The sequence below is a fragment of the Pimephales promelas genome, chromosome 5 (assembly GCF_988280905.1).
Source record: "Pimephales promelas chromosome 5, fPimPro1.hap1.1, whole genome shotgun sequence".
Lineage (NCBI taxonomy): Eukaryota > Metazoa > Chordata > Actinopteri > Cypriniformes > Leuciscidae > Pimephales > Pimephales promelas.
Genome location: NC_142773.1, coordinates 1,784,995 through 1,807,884, shown reverse-complemented (window position 1 = coordinate 1,807,884; position 22,890 = coordinate 1,784,995). Strand labels below are relative to the sequence as shown.

The 22,890-nt window shown below is 43.0% G+C and overlaps 1 protein-coding gene across 4 annotated transcripts in view; it reads left to right on the top strand.

The window, feature by feature from the left end:
• Positions 1-22,557, top strand: part of LOC120461598 (phosphatase and actin regulator 1) — a 38,375-nt gene extending 15,818 nt beyond the window's left edge. For 2 of the 4 annotated variants that reach the window (XM_089130812.1, XM_089130811.1), the window contains exons 2-13: positions 83-232; positions 1,600-1,776; positions 3,647-3,733; positions 5,649-5,843; positions 5,939-6,116; positions 10,546-10,718; positions 12,958-13,114; positions 13,947-14,002; positions 15,603-15,664; positions 15,743-15,883; positions 20,167-20,243; positions 21,248-22,557. In XM_089130812.1, the coding sequence (XP_088986938.1) occupies positions 83-232; positions 1,600-1,776; positions 3,647-3,733; positions 5,649-5,843; positions 5,939-6,116; positions 10,546-10,718; positions 12,958-13,114; positions 13,947-14,002; positions 15,603-15,664; positions 15,743-15,883; positions 20,167-20,243; positions 21,248-21,263 (1,469 nt within the window). In that variant the 3' untranslated portion in view covers positions 21,264-22,557. The remainder of the gene's footprint in view (positions 1-82; positions 233-1,599; positions 1,777-3,646; positions 3,734-5,648; positions 5,844-5,938; positions 6,117-10,545; positions 10,719-12,957; positions 13,115-13,946; positions 14,003-15,602; positions 15,665-15,742; positions 15,884-20,166; positions 20,244-21,247) is intronic. The other 2 variants (XR_016168436.1, XM_039649821.2) reach the window with 2 other exon arrangements.
• The last annotated feature ends 333 nt before the right edge of the window (positions 22,558-22,890 follow it).

Sequence of the window (22,890 nt, the reverse complement as noted above, 5' to 3'; positions counted from 1 at the left end):
CCCCCAGTTTGAGCCCTTGTTCCCTCTAGTTGAGCATATGTGTGTGTTCCTCCAGTTTGACCGTGTGTGTGTTCCCCCACAGCTGAAGAGGTGGAGAAGCTGTCCTCCATGCGCTCCGAGTCCCTGGTGCCGCCTGGCCACTGCCGGAGCAAGTTCTCCACGCTGGGACGGCTCTTCAAGCCCTGGAAGTGGAGGAAGAACAAGAGCGAGACCTTCAAGCAGAGGTCCACAGGTAAACGCTTCTATACTCTGTATTAAAACCAAAATACACCAATAATACAACGGGACGGGTGCGTGCATCAAGATGTAAATTTGATCAGTTTACTGGGAATTGAACCCGTGACCTTTGGTGTTGCTAGTGTAATTGTTTGAGCTACAGGAAAACTGTCAATCATGCAAAATGTTGGGTAGAACATCTGCAAAATGCTTTTGAACCTGCTGAGAACATTCATAAATAACGTTTTTTTAAACCTCAATGGGAACCCAGTAAACACAGTGTGCGTTTAACACTACATCATAACTTACTGATGAGTTTGACTGGTGCAGGATGATGATGATGCGGCATCAATATAATATCCGGAGAAATAAACGAAAGCATATGCAGATTTAGTTGTGATAGCACAGAGTTGAAAAAACGATTGGGCTAAAATAAGTGTATATTAATGTAAAATGCCCAATCAGAGAGAGATCCCATGCAAATTTTTGCAATTTATTAGTATATTTGAAGAATGACAGATGATGAATCAGCAAATCCTGCTGTCATTCCCCTAACATCTCCTCAAACTGACGAAATATTTTAGCATATGTGTTTTTTTGATCAGTGTATGACCTCACGCGTCCCATATTGAGTCTAGACAGCCATCATCATACAGTCAAAACAAAACTTATTCAGACACCAGATATCATTTTTTTTACTAGTGTGTTCACTGTAGTTTATTTATGTGAGTGAGGAGAGAACAATTAATTAAACAGTGACATAATATACGCAAATATTCTTCATACAGTGACTACCAGCAACATTTTGGACCAAAAATGATTCCTCCAGTTTGAGCTGATCATGTTTTGTGTGTTTTCTGGCTAATGGCTAATGCTTTTTTTACACGCACATTGAACATCATGAAGCATTGCATGGTCACTGGTTGAGCTAGACTGGTATTATCTAATTGTGTAGTTAAATTTAACAGATATTCAACATAATTCATGTGTGACTGAGAGTCGAACAGAAGGACGGACAAAACCAGTCACATATCCTGAGTTCTGCTCATATTTATCACCGTTTTCTATAGCGAATTAACTGAGATAATGTGAGAAATGTTGAGGGAGTCTGAATAAACTTAAGTTTGACTGTAAATGTTTCCATCATGACAATCTATTAGGATATATGAATGACAGATGAATAAGCGATTCCCCGTCGGTGTTCAGGAGCTGCCACACACCTGCGTATTAAACCCTCAACAGCTTATCCTTTAGATGAAATATGTAAATAGTTTGATGGCGCTATTGATCAGTCTAGATTAAATCACAGACCCACTGACTCTAGATCAGCCATCATGCAGATTGGCAGAGTGACTGAGCTCTCGAGTGTTTGTGGTCCAGCAGATGAGAAGGATCTGTTAGTGTCGCCGCGTCCCCGTGACCTCAGCTCGGTCCGCACTGAGCCGTCCCTCACCTCTCGCTCTTCATCTGTGTTCCCAGCGCTGGAGAGGAAGATGTGTGCGCGCCAGAGCCGGGACGAGCTGATCCAGAGAGGCGTGCTGAAGGAGATCTTCCAGAAAGGTCAGTCACCGGACCGAGACGTGCCATCTGAAGGACATACGTCATAAACACAATCCAAACATCTGCATTGACTCTGTATTGTGTGAAGCTTTTATAAGCTTTCGACCACAAAATACGAGAGTTTGGACACAAAAGTGGATTCAGGCGTTTGAGGCCGAGCTCAACATGTCATGTTACTCTGAGAACTGACTTCTGGAGGCGACAGGGTAACGCATCTCACAGAAATATAACATATTAAACTGACATTTGGATATTTGACTCACCAGTGTACTGCACGCTTAGGCCGTGTGTCCACTAAAGCGGTTTTACATGCGGCTGGCGTATGTTTTCAGTTGTTTTCAATGGGAGCGCCGCGTTTGTTAAATATGGAAGCTTGTTTCCGCCACTGAAAATAAAAAAAATTATTACGACTTTGTATCTCACAATTGCGTGTTATAAAGTCATAATTCCGAGATATAAAGTCATAATTGCGAGATATAAAGTCGGAAATTGCGAGATATAAAGTCAGAATTGCGAGATATAAAGTCGGAAATTGCGAGATATAAAGTCGGAAATTGCGAGATATAAAGTCGGAAATTGCGAGATATAAAGTCGGAATTGCGTGATATAAAGTCGGAATTGCGTGATATAATGTCGGAAATTGCGAGATATAAAGTCGGAATTGCGTGATATAAAGTCAGAATTGCGAGATATAAAGTCAGAATTGGGTGATATAAAGTCGCAATTATGAGAAAAAAAGACAGAAGTGCGACTTTTTATATCACAATTTTAACTTTTTTTCTCACAATTGCGAGTTTACATCTCGCAATTCTGACTTTATAACACATAATTGCGAGTTTATATGTCGAAATTTTGGCATCTTTTCTCAGAATTGCAAGATTTAAAGTCAGAATTGCGAGATATAAAGTCAGAATTGCGAGATATAAAGTCAGAATTGGGTAATATAAAGTCAGAATTGCGTGATATAAAGTCAGAATTGCGAGATATAAAGTCAGAATTGGGTGATATAAAGTCAGAATTGCGTGATACACTTTAAATGACTTTATATCTCGCAATTCTGACTTTATATCTCGCAATTCTGACTTCATATCTCGCAATTCTGACTTTATATCTCGCAATTCTGACTTCATATCTCGCAATTCTGACTTTATATCTCGCAATTCTGACTATTTCTTGCAATTGCGACTTTACATCACGCAATTCTGGCTTTATATCTCGCAATTCTGGCTTTATATCTCGCAATTCTCCGGAGTTCTCCTTTAAACGCTTGTTTTTTGGGGTCGACAGCTTATAAAAGCGTATTTCTGGGTTTTTCAGCTTTGCTGGACACCCCGTCACACAGACGCTTGTAGACATTAGTTTTTTTGTTATGAGCCATAAGTGACAAGCAGGAGCTTTACACAATACAGAGGCAATGGGAGACAGTTTGGTTGTGTATGTGTTTGTCCCACCCCTTAGGCTGGGCGTGGCCTAAATGTGCTCTATGGCTGGAGTTCCTCATTTAATACCTATTTCATATGAAATGAGCCAATCACAGCAGAGGGCATTTACATTGAGCTCTTAAAGGAGACACACACCTTTAAATCACAGAGCCAAAAGCAGGGTAGAAATTGTCATTTATTTCTAAATGTAAAAATTCTACTAACATTATCGCCAGGTTTCATGGATGAGGCTTAAGCTAGTCTCAGACTAAAATGCTTGTTTGAGCCGTTTTAATTAAAAGCAAATCTTGAAATATGTCACTGCAATTGTTCTGTCTGAAGATGCACACAAAAGCTACTTAAGTGTCGTAATTGACCTGCAAAGGCGTAACCCTGTCTGTGGAAGTGGGCTGAGGAGTTGAGCTCAGGAAAGTGTTTGTGCTCGTCAGACTCCAGAGTCCCGGGACTGATGCAGAGCAATCCCTCAGGAGCAGACTGTGAGCGCACAGCAGACGCCCCAGACCGACAGAGGACCGGTGAGTGTGCGTGTGTGTGTGTGTGTGTGTGTGAGACTGTTAGCGCGCATCAGACATCCCAAACCAGCAGAGGGCCGGCTTTGTGTGTGAAGGTGGTGGTTCTTCATCCAGTAATAAATGTCTGTCAGGCAGGCTGAGATATGAGCAACCATCTAATCCTCCGACTGGAATGAGAGGTAGAGTTGTGTGTTATCAGCGTAGTTTTGGAAAAGCCATGTTTCTGAATGATAGATCCTAGTGATGACATGTAGACGGAGAAGAGAAGTGGTCCCAGCACTGAGCCCTGAGGCACTCGAGTATCTAGATGATAACAGTGATGGGTTAAACCATGTTTCTGAATGACAGATCCTAGTGATGACATGTAGATGGAGAAGAGAAGCGGTCCCAGCACTGAGCCCTGAGGCACTCCAGTATCTAGATGATAACAGTGATGGGATAAACCATGTTTCTGAATGACAGATTCTAGTGATGACATGTAGATGGAGAAGAGAAGCGGTCCCAGCACTGAGCCCTGAGGCACTCCAGTATCTAGATGATAACAGTGATGGGATAAACCATGTTTCTGAATGACAGATTCTAGTGATGACATGTAGATGGAGAAGAGAAGCGGTCCCAGCACTGAGCCCTGAGGCACTCCAGTATCTATAGATGATAACAGAGATGGGATAAACCATGTTTCTGAATGATAGATCCTAGTGATAACATGTAGACGGAGAAGAGAAGCGGTCCCAGCACTGAGCCCTGAGGCACTCCAGTAGCTAGATAATGGGTCTTAGACACCTCACTGCACCCCTCCACGACACATCAGATTGCAGTGCTTCGTCTGAGATATCATTCGTCTTTATGATTGACGGGAGCATCTGGTGGTTAACTGTGTCAAACACAGCAGATCCAGCAGGATGAGGACTGAGGATGTGTAAGCGGCTCTTGCCAGTCTCAAAGCCTCAATAACCGAGAGCAGGGCCGTCTCAGGAGGCTGTTCTGTGCAAGAAAGGGAGAGACTTGGTTGAACACGACTCAAGTGTTTTGGATACCGCTCTGTAATTTTCCAGATGTGGTGGATTTAGAGTGGGGTTCTTAAGCAGTGGGGTTACCTGAGCCTCTTTAATGCTGTGGGAAAGGTACCAGTGGGAAGAGGGTGCTAAGAAGAGAAGATAAGGTTTTAAAGAGTGTGCGAAAGTCAGAACAATTGGTAATTTAGTTGTGTTCTGACTTAAGCTCAAAAACGTGATTTTTTTCAAGCGCCACTTGCTCTTCGCAGCCCTGTGTTTTCAGTGATGTTCACGGAGGACAACGGACATAAAAGTCATGTTTATATAATTTATTTTACATGGTGTATTTAAACGGTGTTGTTCAATAAAACCCATATGATTACTTTGATACTTTATTGAACCAATTATTATTGCTTGTTATTATATATTTGTATTTTATGTTGTTTTAAAGGCTGTTGTTCACTTGGATCTATTTTTATTAGAATACACGACTACTAAAATAATAGATAGCTGCGAATGAGTGAGTGAGTGAGCAAGATAGTGTGTGTCTATCTCGTCAACACTCTTATTATTATTTATTGTGTCCCTTTTATCGGTGGATATGATATTACAAAACCGATATCCAATGCCATGATTGTAAAAATATCAGTAAAAAGGATTATGGGTAGTGTAAACTCACACTGTCCTGTAATAGTCATGTGTGATGAGTTGTGTGCTTCTGCCTCACTGTGTCGAGATAATTAAAGCGATGACCTATCATGAAAGGGCTGCTTTAGCTAACGGCTGTCTTTAATGAGCTTAGCTGAGATAATGAAGCCCTTCATGAGCTGAGTAATGGGCTTTGTTCTGCTACGTCCATCTCTCAGATAGTAGGAGGCTAGCTCTCCGTGCGCTAAAGCTCTGTGTCTGATCTTTGCTCACAGTGGACTTCCGGTTGTCTCTGGATGGAGGAGTCTGTGCTCAGGACAACACACTCAAGTCTCTAACGCTTCCTCCCAAAAAAAACCTCACCTTCCATGGTGACCTTCAGGAACCCCCCGCCAAACCTCAGCTCATCCACAAACAGCCCCCTGCCCTGCCGCCCAAACCCTTCTCCAGACTGACCAATCACAGCACAGGTGAGATTCACACCTTCTCCAGACTGACCAATCACAGCACAGTTGTGTAAACGGTCCCGTTGAGTTTGTGTTTGAGTTGTGTGTGTTGTGTCCAGACCCGTGTGTGCAGGGCAAGCCGTCTCCTCCTCTTCCTCCGCAGAAGCTTCTGATGTACTCCTCCTCCTCGTTCGGGCCGTACGGGCACCCGCTGCAGTACGGCTCCGCCCACCCATCCAGCCGCATCATCGACGAGCTGCAGAAGACGCTGGCGCTCGCCCTGCAGAGACTGGAGAGGTGTGTGTGTGCGGTCATACACAGATATGTATCAGTCCCCATATCGGTATCGGCCGATGTAAGTTAATGTGTAATGTGATCGGTATCGGTCTGATGCGAAAATTTGTCCGATATATTAAAGTTGATAAGTAATGTATTATTTCCTCCAGCTGAGACGTTTCAGATGCGCACTGTTCACCATGATGGGTTTCATTGCTGGAAATATGTTTGAAATCACTTCAAAAAGAAAAATACAGTGAAGTGCAACTTGTCTGTCATATCGACTACATAAAATAGCTAGCTAGGAGCTAGCCAGCTAGCAGAATAGCATTAAGCTGCCAATATGTTCGCTGTGTGGAAATCCAATGGTGGAAGCCGGGCTGTTAGTTAATCCTGTTATTAACGGCGTTAACGCAAATCCATTTTAACAGCGTCAATGTTTTTATTGGTCGATTAACGGTCTTTTTGGCTTAGCAAACTTTGTAGTTTTTTTTCACATGCTTCTGCTTCAGGACGTGGCGCTGTGCTATGAAACCTATTCAATGCAATGGCTTGCACCGCGCGAGGACGTTTTGTTGCTTCGTCGACCAAAGCGCAAGCGGGTCTAGCTAGACCAGAAACAAAACAACAGGCACGACGCCGCAAACACTTGTTTGGGCTTGCGAGCCGGCCAAAAGGTTGGTTAACGTTACGTTTCGAGTGGATGACGAGCGGAAATGGATGCCAATAAGATTCTGAATGGAAATTTTACTTTTAATATTTGCCAAATTCCACTGACGAGACCAAAGTGATCTGTGTGTTTTGTCGTTGTGAACTGAGCGATCATCATCGCAGTCCAGTCTGAAACACCACTTAATGTGAATTCTCCGCCCCCTCGTCAATATCAGGCCCTGTCAGTATTTCTTTCACCCTTTTATTGATGGACAGTGTTACATTGAGAGATTATTTGCTCCAAGTGAGAATGTGAGTGTGAAATTGAACACTGTATATACCAACGTTTGCGCAAAGCAAGCTGATCCACTTTTACATGTTGATAAGAGTGAGAAAAAATAATGGGACAAAAAGAAATCAAAAGACATTTAAAACAGATTAAAATGTGCGATTAATCGTGAGTTAACTATGGCATTAATGCAATTAATCACGAGTTAACTATGACATTAATGCGATTAATCACGAGTTAACTATGACATTAATGCGATTAATCGCGAGTTAACTATGACATTAATGCGATTAATCGCGAGTTAACTATGACATTAATGCAATTAATAACGAGTTAACTATGGCATTAATGCAATTAATAACGAGTTAACTATGACATTAATGCGATTAATCGTGAGTTAACTATGACATTAATGCAATTAATCACGAGTTAACTGACATTAATGCGATTAATCGCGAGTTAACTATGACATTAATGCGATTAATCGCGAGTTAACTATGGCATTAATGCGATTAATCGCGAGTTAACTATGACATTAATGTGATTAATCACGAGTTAACTATGACATTAATGCGATTAATCACGAGTTAACTATGACATTAATGCGATTAATCGTGAGTTAACTATGACATTAATGCGATTAATCGCGAGTTAACTATGACATTAATGCAATTAATCACGAGTTAACTATGACATTAATGTGATTAATCACGAGTTAACTATGACATTAATGCGATTAATCACGAGTTAACTATGACATTAGTGCAATTAATCACGAGTTAACTATGACATTAATGCAATTAATCACGAGTTAACTATGACATTAATGCGATTAATCACGAGTTAACTATGACATTAGTGCGATTAATCGCGAGTTAACTATGACATTAGTGCAATTAATCACGAGTTAACTATGACATTAATGCAATTAATCACGAGTTAACTATGACATTAATGCGATTAATCGCGAGTTAACTATGACATTAGTGCAATTAATCACGAGTTAACTATGACATTAATGCAATTAATCACGAGTTAACTATGACATTAATGCGATTAATCGCGATTAAATATTTGAATCGTTTGACAGCACTAGTATCAACATTTCCCATGTTTGCACTGTAGAAGAGACGCGCGTCTGCGTCTGAACCAGCATCATTTCCCTGAAATTACATTTGCAGAAATAGTGCTATGAGATTCATATTTATTTAAATCTATAATTCTGAAAATATAAATATGAAGTAATGTTTTAAAAAAATTAACTTTAAATATTAAACTGAATCATTCACTCGACTGATGTGTGTTCATGGAGGCGTCTCAAACCACACACTCTTTCTGAGGATGAACTGCTTTAACTGTGTGACAGTAGGAGGAAGCTCTAGTCTCAGGTATTGATGAATGAACGCCTACTCTTTACTTGCGCTCACTCGTTTCCCAAACTCATCTTCACTGCTGAATTGTCAGTAAAAGTAAAACTATTGAGAGAGAATCACATAAGCTGACTGCTGACTTTATAAATTGATGTTGATTGGTTTTGTTTGAAGTCCAATAAAGCCAGAAAGTAGTAAAACAAAGCAATGGCTTAATTTATTCATGCTGCAATGCACTCTGGGAGTTAGCATCTCTTGTGCGGCTGAGAGTAAGTCCAGTGTTCTCCAATGTTTTGATTACTGAGACTTGTTAGGTTTAAGTTAAGCCGCTTTACATTGTTCTGTAAGTGCAATTTAATCAGCTTATGTTAATCCAACATAAAAGAAATGACCACAATGCATTTTATTTCAATTTTAATATCTTGTAATTGTCAGTGTAACTCTAATACATGTTATTTTAAAGCCAGGGCATTCCCTTTTGACCATTTCGAGTTCAGGCTCTCCACACACACCCCACTCCCAACATTACCTGACATTTTACTCTGAATTGCACAACAGTAAAAGTGAATATAAGTAAGTGAGACATTCATTAAACTGCACATTAAAAATTATCTTGCTCACTTAAGCTTGATTAACATTCTTGGTTTTGGATTCAAATTCAGTCTTAATTGTGTCCATTGTCTTCAATATTCAATAGAGTCAATTTAGCGCTGAGAAAACAAACCTCTTGGTTTTAGCTTAAACAGTTGCCGGATATCCCGATTCTGATTGTATTTAGTCTTTTTAAACGCTTGCATTATGATCAATAGATGATGGTGATGATGTAATAACTGGAAAGCGGCGTGAAATTAGAATAATTTGAGCCGCTACCATAAACATCAGTGTATTTATTTTCCCAACTAAATATTTAGTATGTGCGGTTCTATGAATATGCAAATGAGCCCCGCCTCCACTCACTCACTCAGAGATCCACTGGTTGACGATTGCACGTTGATCTAAATACTACATTGTTGTGCTATAGGCATAGATGTGTTTAAATGAAACCTAAATTAGACGTTGTTTGTGGCACGAGTGGATATGAGTAGGGTTGGGTATCAAGAATCGAGTATCGATTGGAACCGAGACTAACTTTTCGTTTTTTTTCCGGAATCGTTCAAAAGTTAAAATTTCGATTCCTAGTTTCGATATTCACAGTCCGCTGAGCGGAAGAAGAAACCGCTGAACAACACCAACGAAGAAGCGTCTACCGGAAGTGTTGGCATAACCGCGTGAGTCGATGAGTAGCTGAGTAGCTTACGTCGGCGGTCCAAAGTGTGGCTTCACTTTTCTAAAAATAACGAAATCTCGGGAAAAATGCAAAATTTGTGACAAAAGGAGTATTTTTACAGAAGGAGTATTTCCTTCAGAAAGGCCGTTGGTTAGCAAGGTTAGCTAAACTTTTTTGACCCTGCCTCTTAAAAGAATCGGAATCGAGAATCGTTAGGAACCGGAATCGAAACAAGGAATCGGAATCAGAATCGTTCAAATTCAAACGATACCCAACCCTAGATATGAGCACTAGCGCGTCCGTCTCAGCGACATAGCAAACACACAGATCTGGCTAGTGTTAGTTAACCAGATGAAACGCCATGACTCGACCTCATGTCCTCCAGACCGTACATCCCCAGACACACACGTGAACATGGCCAGTTTTAATGACATCTGGGAGATTCTGTCCCCCCTCTGAAACCGTTGAAGTCGTGGACACAGTGATTGGGTTGCACAAGATAAACGTGTAAAAACAAGAAAACATGGCCATCTGTAATGTCTGTCAGGTGCAGGGATGTAAATGTACATCAGCCACAGAAAACAAAAATCTGAACCAAATAACAAAAGCCCGACCCAAACACAGAGTAACCTGGAGAAAGACCTCACTCCACACATAGAGAGATGAACCGTCGGACGTCGTTCCCTTGACGAGTCTCCTAGCTAGCTCGTCACAGCGTTCATTAGGAATCATTCGCTGATCAGTCGAAAACCCGAGAAGAGCTTGTCTAATGCAGGCTCATATACGCATTGATCATGAGCAGTGTTTATATAAACGAGGTCGATCATCCACTGATTTAACTGGTTGGCCCACGTGTGTGTGTGTGATCCGCAGCTCTGCGCTCCACACGGGTCAGTACGGCTCTCCTCTGCCCTCGGGTCTGATCGACTGTGACGACGATAAAGAGAACATCCCCAGCGAGTCGGACTACGAGGACCTGCCCAGCATGTACAAGGATGAAGAGCAGGACGAGGACGACGAGGAGGAGGACGACGCTCTCTTCACGAGTGAGTGTGTGTTTGCAACGATTGGTTATTATGGCCTAGTTCTTGTTTAAAAACGAGCTCACTGGGTCACATCCAGATTCCAGAAACATGACATTAAAGGGGTCATGAACTGGCTTTTTCAATCTCATTATACTGTTGTTTGAGGTCAACTTATGCCGTTCGCTTGGTTTTTGCATTCAAAAACATCAAAATGAATAAGTAATAGGCTATTTTGTACCCTAGTTTTGAGCCTATCTCAGAAATGCTGTGTTTTTAATGGGCGTCTCGCACTGAAGACTTGGAAGTAAACGCCCACTGCTGTGAGTGGAGAACAGTTTTGCATATTATAATGAGTTTCGACTCACCTGTCGATGCGCTTGGGGGAAATTGTTTTGAAAACGTCCAATGTTGTAAAATGGCAACCGGAGCGATTCGCCCATACATGTTCAACCCAGAGTCCATGTGTTGCACCATTCCTGTCAGATCCAATATAGACAATCCAATGCAAATCCAGTCTTGTTTACAAAACAATCCTCAGTGAAATGAAGCGAACAGACGGACGATGTCGATCCGGTTAGTCATCACGAGGTAGGCATCTATGTTATTTAGCTATGCGTATAATGCGCGAATCGGTGGGCGGGGCTAAACCGGCCATGTTGAAGTAGGCGTTGATCTTCTGCGGGGGTGGGGTTTATAGTTCCCCACTTTGAAAAACGAGTCGTTTGCTGTGGCTGGTGTCAATAAAAGCTTTTATTGGACTAACAAGGACGTTTTCAGTTCTGAAACTTGCAGGATATTCTTATAATATGATGACCTCTTAGATGTTAAAAGCTAGAGGAAAATTTGATTTCTCAGTTCATCACCCCTTTAACAGTAAAATATCGTTCTAGAACTCATTGTAAATGTAAAAGATCAGTCCCTCCAGAAAAAAGTGATTATGCGATCGCTGAATTCAATGCAAAATCAGCCAAAGTCCGCATATTCATGCGGGGCCCACGTTTTTTCAAATACGCCGCACTTTCGCCGCATAAATTGCAGATTTCCGTGCAAAATATGCGGGGTTTGCATGATTTCATAATCCTCGCATTTTCGTTGCAAAAAAGTCACATGTATCTTAGCAGAAAGTTGAAAAATGTTGCGTTTGCTTCACACAAAAGCAGCCATTTCCCCCTGTTACCATGGGAACGTTACACATGGGGTGTTCGAGGCGCACATAATGGTGCGTTCTATTATTCATCCGTCTCGGAGATCCGAATCGGACGACAGACGTTGCCTAGCAACACGCCCCCTTTCCTCGGATTTCTCCTCTCGGACGTCGGACAACCGCGAGGACACCGAGCAAGAAATCCGTTTCGGAATTCAAGATGGCCGCGCCCAGTGACTTGTAAGAACGAATTGTTTTCATTGTTTTTGAACCGCTTTGGTATTATAATGACGATTATAATCACTCGTATTACTGCGTCCCCTGTCGGTCGTTGTGAGTGCAATTACTAACGTTGCTAACAGAAGATTAACATGAAAAACATTAAATAAAGTGAACATTTTCGAGTTCAAATGGCTGCGTTTTGATAAGGTGTATTCATAATATTTTTTTTTTAAATGTAAGTGCCCGGTACTCGGCTAGTGCTACCATGACAACAGCTTTCTCCGACTCGGACATGCAAAATATAATAGAACGCTTGAATTGTGGACGTGACGTCAAATCCGACGTTGGGTATAATAGAACGCACCATCACACTGCAGACAATTCAGCGCGCAGCTCTTAAAGGGGCCACACCTTATTTTCACCTTATGAGAAATTAAATATTCCCAGCACTTTCTATGATGTAGTATGCTTGCTTATCAAAGGAAGAAATAAGAAAAGACTCTTTACATTAAGGAAGTAGCTTAGTGAGAACAGGGTGTTGGGGAATCACTTTTTTTTTTTCTCTCTCTCTTTTTCATCAAACCGCAGTTTTTGCAAGTTCCCACAATTTCATCGCATAAAATTGCATAAATATCCCGCATATTCCATCGCATTTCACAAAAAAAACTCTTTTTCTGGAAGGACTGACAGATTAGCGCAGCGCTACTGTGGTGATAATGACAGAGACACGGCCATTGGAATATCTGTCAGGAATGTATTTTCCAGCTGATGAACGAAAAAAACATTGACAGGATGAATCAAGATGACAAAACTGCTGCACTTATGATAAACAGAATGATATTGTGCGCTGGTGCTGAACACTGATGTAGTTATTGTGTGTGTGTGTGTGTGCAGGCACGCTGGCGCTGAAGATCTTGAGGAAGGACTCTCTGGCGGTGAAGCTCAGTAACAGGCCGTCTCAGAGAGAACTGCAGGAGAAGAACATCTTACCTGTGCAGACGGACGAGGAGCGCATGCAGTCCAGACAGCTCATCGGCACCAAACTCACACGGTACACACACACACACATCGCAGGGTTTTTCCAGGCTCAAAACTGATCTCAGCTGAACACAAGTACCTACATTTACATGTGAATGCAGAGTTAACATTAAACTCCCCCTGTAGTCAATCATTTTATCCCTTAAAACTCATCTCTGATCAACAAAATTTCAATTTTTTTTTCCTTTTCATGTCTTAAAATATCTTGAATGTAACTCGACACCCTTGCCTCATTTAGTATGCGTGGTTACAAGGTCGTTTGTGACGTCAGTAACACCAGCGATTTCATAAATACTCAGCAACTCGACTTATGAACTTACACATGGTGTGTGTTAAAGCACATTAAAAACACCACAGACGCATACAGTATAAACAACATTAAAAGCTGGATTTTTCACTACAGGGGGACTTTAACTAATCTCATTTATTCGTTTAATAAATAATAATCACTGTCAGGACATATCATTAAACAAAGTGTTTAGAACTATTAAAACTCATGTACTGTATGATTACCATGTAAAAAGTCACTGAGTGACTCATTTGAAAAGTCCCTGTCACTGTCAATATCCCATTCAATCACACATCTAAATATGGCTGTCATTCCAGAAGATGTGTAGTTATAATCAATGAAGCTGTGTAATGAACCTCACACTGACATCCGCCCCTGATCGTGTGTGTTGGTCATGAGCGAATGGTCTACAAATATTAAATATTGCCCTCTCCGTCATTGAAATAGTCACTTCCTTTGCTTTTAAAACTGTTGTATATAAAACTTTTTGTATATAACGCTGAGTTTGAAACGCATGTGCTTGTCGGAGCTGAACGTGTGTGTGTGTGTTCAACAGGAGACTGAGCCAGAGACCCACGGCCGAAGAGCTGGAGCAGAGGAACATCCTCAAACGTGAGTCATGTTCACTCATCACACGCCGTGTGCTAACCAGACAACAACCAGCGACAACAGTGTGTGTGTCCACATTAACACTCGCTACCAAATCTATTCACCAAATCAATCAATCGCACTAGAGTGTGTGGGCGGAGTCTCTCTGCAAACACACTCCACTCACAACCCAATCAATCCAAAATCACAGCCAATCAGAAGAGTGTGTGGGCGGAGTCTCTCTGCAAACGCACTGCACTCACAACCAAATCAATCCACAATCACAGCCAATCAGAAGAGTGTGTGGGCGGAGTCTCTCTGCAAGCGCACTGCACTCACAACCAAATCAATCCACAATCACAGCCAATCAGAAGAGTGTGTGGGTGGAGTCTATCTGCAAGAGCACTGCACTCACAACCAAATCAATCCACAATCACAGCCAATCAGAAGAGTGTGTGGGCGGAGTCTATCTGCAAGAGCACTGCACTCACAACCAAATCAATCCACAATCACAGCCAATCAGAAGAGTGTGTGGGCGGGGTCTATCTGCAAACGCACTGCACTCACAACCCAATCAATCCAAAATCACAGCCAATCAGAAGAGTGTGTGGGCGGAGTCTCTCTGCAAACACACTCCACTCACAACCAAATCAATCCACAATCACAGCCAATCAGAAGAGTGTGTGGGCGGAGTCTCTCTGCAAACGCACTGCACTCACAACCAAATCAATCCAAAATCACAGCCAATCAGAAGAGTGTGTGGGCGGAGTCTCTCTGCAAACGCACTCCACTCACAACCAAATCAGTCCAAAATCACAGCCAATCAGAAGAGTGTGTGGGCGGAGTCTCTCTGCAAACGCACTGCACTCACAACCAAATCAATCCAAAATCACAGCCAATCAGAAGAGTGTGTGGGCGGAGTCTCTCTGCAAACGCACTGCACTCACAACCCAATCAATCCACAATCACAGCCAATCAGAAGAGTGTGGGCGGAGTCTCTCTGCAAGCGCACTGCACTCACAACCCAATCAATCCAAAATCACAGCCAATCAGAAGAGTGTGTGGGCGGAGTCTCTCTGCAAACGCACTGCACTCACAACCGAATCAGTCCAAAATCACAGCCAATCAGAAGAGTGTGTGGGCGGAGTCTCTCTGCAAACGCACTGCACTCACAACCAAATCAATCCCAAATCACAGCCAATCAGAAGAGAGTGTGGGCGGAGTCTCTCTGCAAGCGCACTGCACTCGCAACCCAATCAATCCAAAATCACAGCCAATCAGAAGAGAGTGTGGGCGGAGTCTCTCTGCAAACGCACTGCACTCACAACCAAATCAATCCACAATCACAGCCAATCAGAAGAGTGTGGGCGGAGTCTCTCTGCAAACGCACTCCACTCACAACCAAATCAGTCCAAAATCACAGCCAATCAGAAGAGAGTGTGGGCGGAGTCTCTCTGCAAACGCACTGCACTCAGATCCCTTTCCATCCAAAATCACAGCCAATCAGAAGAGTGTGTGAAACGTCGAATTGTGAATTGTCGTCGCGTCTGATTAGGACACAGTGTTCAGTCTGTTGCTCATGAAGGATTGTTTGTTTCTCCTCTGACCGGTTTCTGTCCCACAGCTCGTAATGAGCAGGAGCAGATGGAGGAGAAGAGAGAGATCCGACGCCGACTCTCACGCAAGGTATGATGGGTGCCTGAGTGTATGAGTGTGTGTGTGTGTGTGTCTCTCTCTCACTCGGTGTGTGTGAATGTTTTTCAGCTGAGTCAGAGGCCCACAGTGGAGGACTTACGGCGAGCCAAGATCCTCATCCGCTTCAATGATTACGTGGAGGTGTCGGACGCTCAGGATTACGACCGGCGCACAGACAAGCCCTGGACGAGACTCACTGCGGCCGACAAGGCGAGTTTCTCCACTCTGTGGAACAGATGAATGTCGTTTTAAATTGATCTTCGTTTGGATTAACTGAGATCTTTTAGTCTATGTTGCTGTCAGTTGATTAGTATTCTGACCTCTGTTCAGAGTAAACGCTGCTCATGATCTATATATCGTTTACATGCGTCTTAAACTTTGTTTGTGTGGCTTATAATGTCCATCTGGGAACCCAGTGTGTGCTATTTCACCAGATTTGTGACGTAAATCATTTATAAACCTACGCCAACACAGGAAAATACATCAACATGTCTAAATATTTGATTTGTTGTTCATCACGATTTCAAAATAAGTTAAACCCTCGCTCTGAGTTTGCATGTTTTTTCCACATGTTCAGGAAATTACAGCGGCTGATGCATTTAAAATACATAATTCAATACATATAACAAACGCCTGCAGAGGGCGCCAACGTCTGCGGATTGAGGTTTCACTTTACAACAGATCAAATCCTTGTTTAATATCGGCCAAGCAACATGTAATGTCCTCTTAATGTTTAATTAGATCTTTAATCTTAATTTGGCCTCTTCTGTACGTTAGAAATGCTACAGCCGCTGTCATTTCCTGAACATGTTGAAATCAAAGCGAAGGGTTTAACTTTTATTTTGAAATCGCTGTGTTTGGATATTTAGACACGTTGATGTATTCTCCTGTGTTGGCGTAGGTTTATAAATGATTTACGTTACAAATCTAGTAAAATGGCACATGCTGCGTTCCCAGATGAACTTTATAAGCCACACAAACACACATGCACGTCTCCTCTAAACCTGTGCACGCCTCCTTTAACTCTTTATGACCTGCCATAGAACAGTTCCACCAGAGTATATCTTTCTATTTTTACATGCTGTGCTGTCATTCTTTTGAGCATTTTCACATGCCATACATCAAAATAATCCTTACTTTCTCTACTTGAAGGCTATGTTTGTAATAAATCAATAGTACCTAGATAAATATCTCAAAAATGCAATAAACAAAAAGAAAAACATATTTTTTGAAAAAAAATCTCCATATTTTATTCAATACAAAAAAAATGATAAATGTAAACCTCAAACTTGTCAATGAGAAAAATGTGCCTAAAACAGTTTAAAACTATACAGAATTGATTTGAACTGTTTACATCACTTAGTTTTTAAGATACACTCATTTAAAAAAGGGGAGTAAAATGCCATATGTAAAATATTCAATTACATTTGTGGTCAAACAGATAACATTTTGCTTTTGAACATTGATTAAACATTGAATTGGTTAGAATATAAATTAAATAGACCCTGTCAGAACAATTAATAATAAAATAAATATAAAATAAATAAATAAAGGCGATGAGCAGAAGGAATTCGGTGCGTCCGTGTACTTTCATTTTGACATAACGTTGCGCGCATGCGCACACGTGTGTGTGTGTGGGGGGGGGGGTGCGTGTGTGTGTGTGAATGTGCTTGTATTTGCGAGTGTATAAACGAGAAAGAAATGATAGAATGAAGCAATGGTGAAAAGACAATAATGATAAGAAGGAACATATAGCAGATGGGAGTCAAGTGCGAGTCAAACCTATTATATATTCAGTCAAACGCATGGCCAAAAGACGCTGCTTCTGACGTCACTACATGCGACACAAGCTGGGGTCAAAGTGCACAGGAAGTGATGTCGTGATCAGTCCATGGATCCGTCATCGGAAGACGCAACTACCAATTGCGGATCTATAGCACATGTGTGCAAAGACGTGCAATGCATTTTTGTGTGTTTTTTTGGAAACGCGCATTATTACAGACCCATTAGAGGGTGGAAACCGCGCAACATGAGCATGTTGAGGCTTGATCTGCCATGTGCACCGAACGTGATACCTCAATGCGCCATCGGAAGGCGTTACTATCAATCGCAGATCTACAGATCATGTGTGCAAAGACGTGCAATGCATTTTTGTGATTTTTTTGAGAAACGCATTTTGCGCATTTTGTACAGACTCATTAGAGGGTGAAAACAACGCAACATGCGCATGTTGGAGGCTTGATCTGACAATTTTACATCTCTGGTTTTGTATGCAAAAAGAATGATTGAGCTAGCCACTTGGTTTCAGTTTCTATAGGCTGTTAAACAGACACACGCAAACCGGAGCGCCGACGCTCCCGTCGGTCTTAAAGGGTTAAACCTGTGCTTGCCTCATCTAAACCTGTGAACGCCTCCTCTAAACCTGTGCACGCCTCCTCTAAACCTGTGCTTGCCTCATCTAAACCTGTGAACGCCTCCTCTAAACCCGTGCACGCCTCCTCTAAACCTGTGAACGCCTCACCTAAACCTGTGCACGCCTCCTCTAAACCTGTGAACGCCTCACCTAAACCTGTGCACGCCTCCTCTAAACCTGTGAACGCCTCATCTAAACCTGTGCACGCCTCCTCTAAACCTGTGAACGCCTCCTCTAAACCTGTGCACGCCTCATCTAAACCTGTGCATGCCTCCTCTAAACCTGTGCACGCCTCCTCTAAACCTGTGCTTGCCTCATCTAAACCTGTGAACGCCTCCTCTAAACCCGTGCACGCCTCCTCTAAACCTGTGAACGCCTCACCTAAACCTGTGCACGCCTCCTCTAAACCTGTGAACGCCTCACCTAAACCTGTGCACGCCTCCTCTAAACCTGTGCACGCCTCATCTAAACCTGCGCACGCCTCCTCTAAACCTGCGCACGCCTCCTTTAAACCTGTGAACGCCTCATCTAAACCTGTGCACGCCTCCTCTAAACCTGTGCACGCCTCCTCTAAACCTGTGCACGCCTCACCTAAACCTGTGCACGCCTCACCTAAACCTGTGAACGCCTCACCTAAACCTGTGCACGCCTCCTCTAAACCTGTGAACGCCTCACCTAAACCTGTGCACGCCTCATCTAAACCTGCGCACGCCTCCTCTAAACCTGCGCACGCCTCCTTTAAACCTGTGAACGCCTCATCTAAACCTGTGCACGCCTCCTCTAAACCTGTGCACGCCTCACCTAAACCTGTGCACGCCTCCTCTAAACCTGTGAACGCCTCACCTAAACCTGTGAACGCCTCCTTTAAACCTGTGCACGCCTCCTCTAAACCTGCGCACGTCTCCTCTAAACCTGCGCACGTCTCCTCTAACCCTGTGCACGCCTCCTCTAAACCTGTGAACGCCTCATCTAAACCTGCGCACGCCTCCTCTAAACCTGTGAACGCCTCCTTTAAACCTGTGAACGCCTCATCTAAACCTGTGCACGCCTACTCTAAACCTGTGCACGCCTCACCTAAACCTGTGCACGCCTCATCTAAACCTGTGAACGCCTCCTTTAAACCTGTGCACGCCTCCTCTAACCCTGCGCACGTCTCCTCTAAACCTGCGCACGTCTCCTCTAAACCTGCGCACGTCTCCTCTAACCCTGTGCACGCCTCCTCTAAACCTGTGAACGCCTCACCTAAACCTGAGCACGCCTCCTCTAAACCTGTGAACGCCTCACCTAAACCTGCGCACGCCTCCTCTAAACCTGCGCACGCCTCCTCTAAACCTGCGCACGCCTCCTCGAACCCTGCGCACGTCTCCTCTAACCTGCGCACGCCTCCTCTAAACCTGCGCACGCCTCCTCTAAACATGCGCACGCCTCCTCTAAACCTGCGCACGCCTCCTCTAAACCTGCGTACGCCTCCTCTAAACATGCGCACGCCTCCTCTAAACCTGCGCACGCCTCCTCATAACCTGCGCACGACTCCTCTGAACCTGCGCACACCTCCTCTAAACCTGCGCACGCCTCCTCTAAACCTGCGCACGCCTCCTCTAAACCTGCGCACGCTGCGCACGCCTCCTCAAAACCTGCGCACGCCTCCTCAAAACCTGCGCACGCCTCCTCAAAACCTGCGCACGCCTCCTCTAAACCTGCGCACACCTCCTCTAAACCTGCGCACGCCTCCTCTAAACCTGCGCACGCCTCCTCTAAACCTGCGCACGCCTCATCTAAACCTGCGCACGCCTCCTCTAAACATGCGCACGCTGCGCACGCCTCCTCAAAACCTGCGCACGCCTCCTCAAAACCTGCGCACGCCTCCTCAAAACCTGCGCACGCCTCCTCAAAACCTGCGCACGCCTCCTCTAAACCTGCGCACACCTCCTCTAAACCTGCGCACGCCTCCTCTAAACCTGCGCACGCCTCCTCTAAACCTGCGCACGCCTCCTCTAAACCTGCGCACGCCTCATCTAAGAATGAATAACAACAAACTCTTACTAGCATTACTAACGTGTGTGTGTATGTTGTGCTGCAGGCCGCCATCAGGAAAGAGCTGAATGATTTCAAGAGTAATGAGATGGAGGTCCATGAGTCCAGCCGGCATCTGACCAGGTGAACACACACACTCGACACACACACACACACACACACACACACACGCACACGCACACACTCTCTCTCTCTCTCTCTCTCTCTCTCACACACACACACACAGTTTTAGATATTTACAGAGCAATGAAGTGCAACATTTTTACATGATATTGATTTCATAGAAATAATAAACAGCTGTATTTGTAAAATACATCTCAACATTATTTATGCAGTTGTAATTGGACCAATACAGCTTATATAATGTAAATGTCATCACAGCCATTCAACATAACAGTATAACTATGGCTGGGCAATAAACAATAAAGATAATTATCGCAATATCATTTTCCTCAATATAACAATAACTTGATGAATGTCTGATATAATGCTAATGTTTTAAAGTGGAATGAAACTGCATCAAACAGCAGAATTCACATCGAATTTAATTCCATTATTAATGTAGATATGTACTTAAATCTAATAAACTTGTTATGTGAAGCCCTGCGAGAGCCATGTGTACGTGATATCCTGACGCTGCGTTGCTCGTTACTTCACGAAACTGCTCCGACTGTGGAGAATGGCACAGCATTATTTACAGCACATTCTCCTGATTGAGTCCAAAATCAATAAAACAATCTTTTACATCAATCACAAGATATAAAAATGGCCACTAGGGGGCGTCAAGGACTGAACAGAATATGATCCAGATGCGGCTCACGTCTATAGAAATAAGAAAGTTATGTACAATTATAATAAAAGTTACGTATAGATTTTTTTCTTTTTCTCACTTCTTTTTGAGAATGTCCAAATGTAATTGATGTGTTCTAACAATGTAAAAAGTCAAGCCATAGCTACTTTAGTTCCAGCTCCTGCTGGAGTGTGTTCACTGCGCTACACAACACTAATGAAGCCTTTAACTGTGTGAACGCCACAGTCCTGAGCGTATCTGAGTGATCAGGCGTTGAACAGTGGGTTTGAGCGGGTGCAGGTGTGTGTGACGCTGCTGTGTGTGTGTGTGTGTGCAGGTTTCACCGGCCGTAGAGATGAGCGATGATGATGATGATGATGACTCTTCACTGATTCTCAGGCTGCGCGGGCTCAGATCTAGGAACGCATGATACACACGTCACCATCCACACGGACACACTCAGGACATCCCCCGCTCTGACTGAAGCTGGCGGTGTGTGTGTGTGTGTCCAGTTCTCTCAAACCGCTTCACATCGTCTGCATCCCCTGTTCTCACTTCGGTGAAGTCCTCATGATGTTTGTCAGCACAATGACCTGAATGGGACTTTTTTTTGTGTGCTTTTTTATTATTTTCAATATAATTTTAATTATTTTTTTTTTATTATTTTTAACATTTTATTGCAGAATCAAACACTAGAAAATGTTTTTTCCAGGCTTCAAGCGCAGTGACACGGCCGCTGACCTTTAATAAAGGAAATGAGCAGTTAAATGTTGACAGACGGCCAGTTCAGGTGTGTGTGTGTGTGTGTGTGTGTGTAATGGTGACAGACGGCCGGTTCAGGTGTCTGTGTGTGTGTAATGCTGAGGAAAGTCCGGTTCAGGTGTGTTTGTGTGTGTTTAATGCTGACAGACGGCCGGTTTGTGTGTGTGTTTGTGTCACACACTGCAGAAACAGATGTTCTTCCTTTAGTATGTTTGTTTTCCAGCACAGTCCTAAAGTAAGAGATGTACTAAAGTCTTGTTTTCTAAATAAAATTGAGTTTTTGCTTTAATAAGAACACAGTGTCTGTCAGTAAGGATTGAATTATACTCTCGTTTTCCCTTTGAATTAAGATGATTAAGAGAGATACGTGTTCTTGTTTTAAGCTTAAACTCACTTAAGTTTGATCTTTTAGAAAACAAGTATTAACCAGAGATAGAGAGAGAGAGAGAGTCGCACTGGTACATCACAGTGGCTTCTCTCTCTCTCTCTCTCTCTTGATATGATTGTTTGACGTCCAGCTGATGATAAGACTCTGCATGCACTTTAACAGTGTGTTTGATTGATTTGTGATTGGGTGAATGATTGATCCGTGAGATGGTGGAGCTGAAGCCAGTCCTGAGCATCATCGTGGGTTTATCAGAGAGTCCAGCGGGAGCTTCAGGTGTGGACGAGTCCTACAGGGATCGCTGTGAGCTCCAACACCCGTCACCCAACTGAGCCCACGCCGAGAGATTGGACTTTTTAAGGAACCAAATCATCTTTTGAACAACTTTGTAGGATTTGCATGACTTTATACAAGGGTGTGACGCCCCGTCTTGACCAGCGTCATGTGACCAGCTGTCCGTGGGACGTCATGATTCAGCAATAAAACTGACCTTATTTACAGCGACTCTCTCTGTGTCTGTGTGTGTGTGTGTGTGTATACACCTATCTAACGGGACCGTGTTGTCGTTACACGTCGTTAGACATGTTTCTGGTTGGTCAGGATTTAAATCATGTTAAAATCAAGTAAAAAAAAAAAACATTGATGGGGACCTATAAAAAGTGTGTGTGTGTGTTTAACGAATTCAAACTTGCAAATAAGTCAGACAGAATATGTATTTGGCAATGCTGTAAGTATTTATTTCTGGTACTTTCGTGTGAAAAATACTTAAAAAACTTACAAAAACATTGTGGTTATTGGTAATACATGGTAAGTGTTGTTACTATGTTTTAACC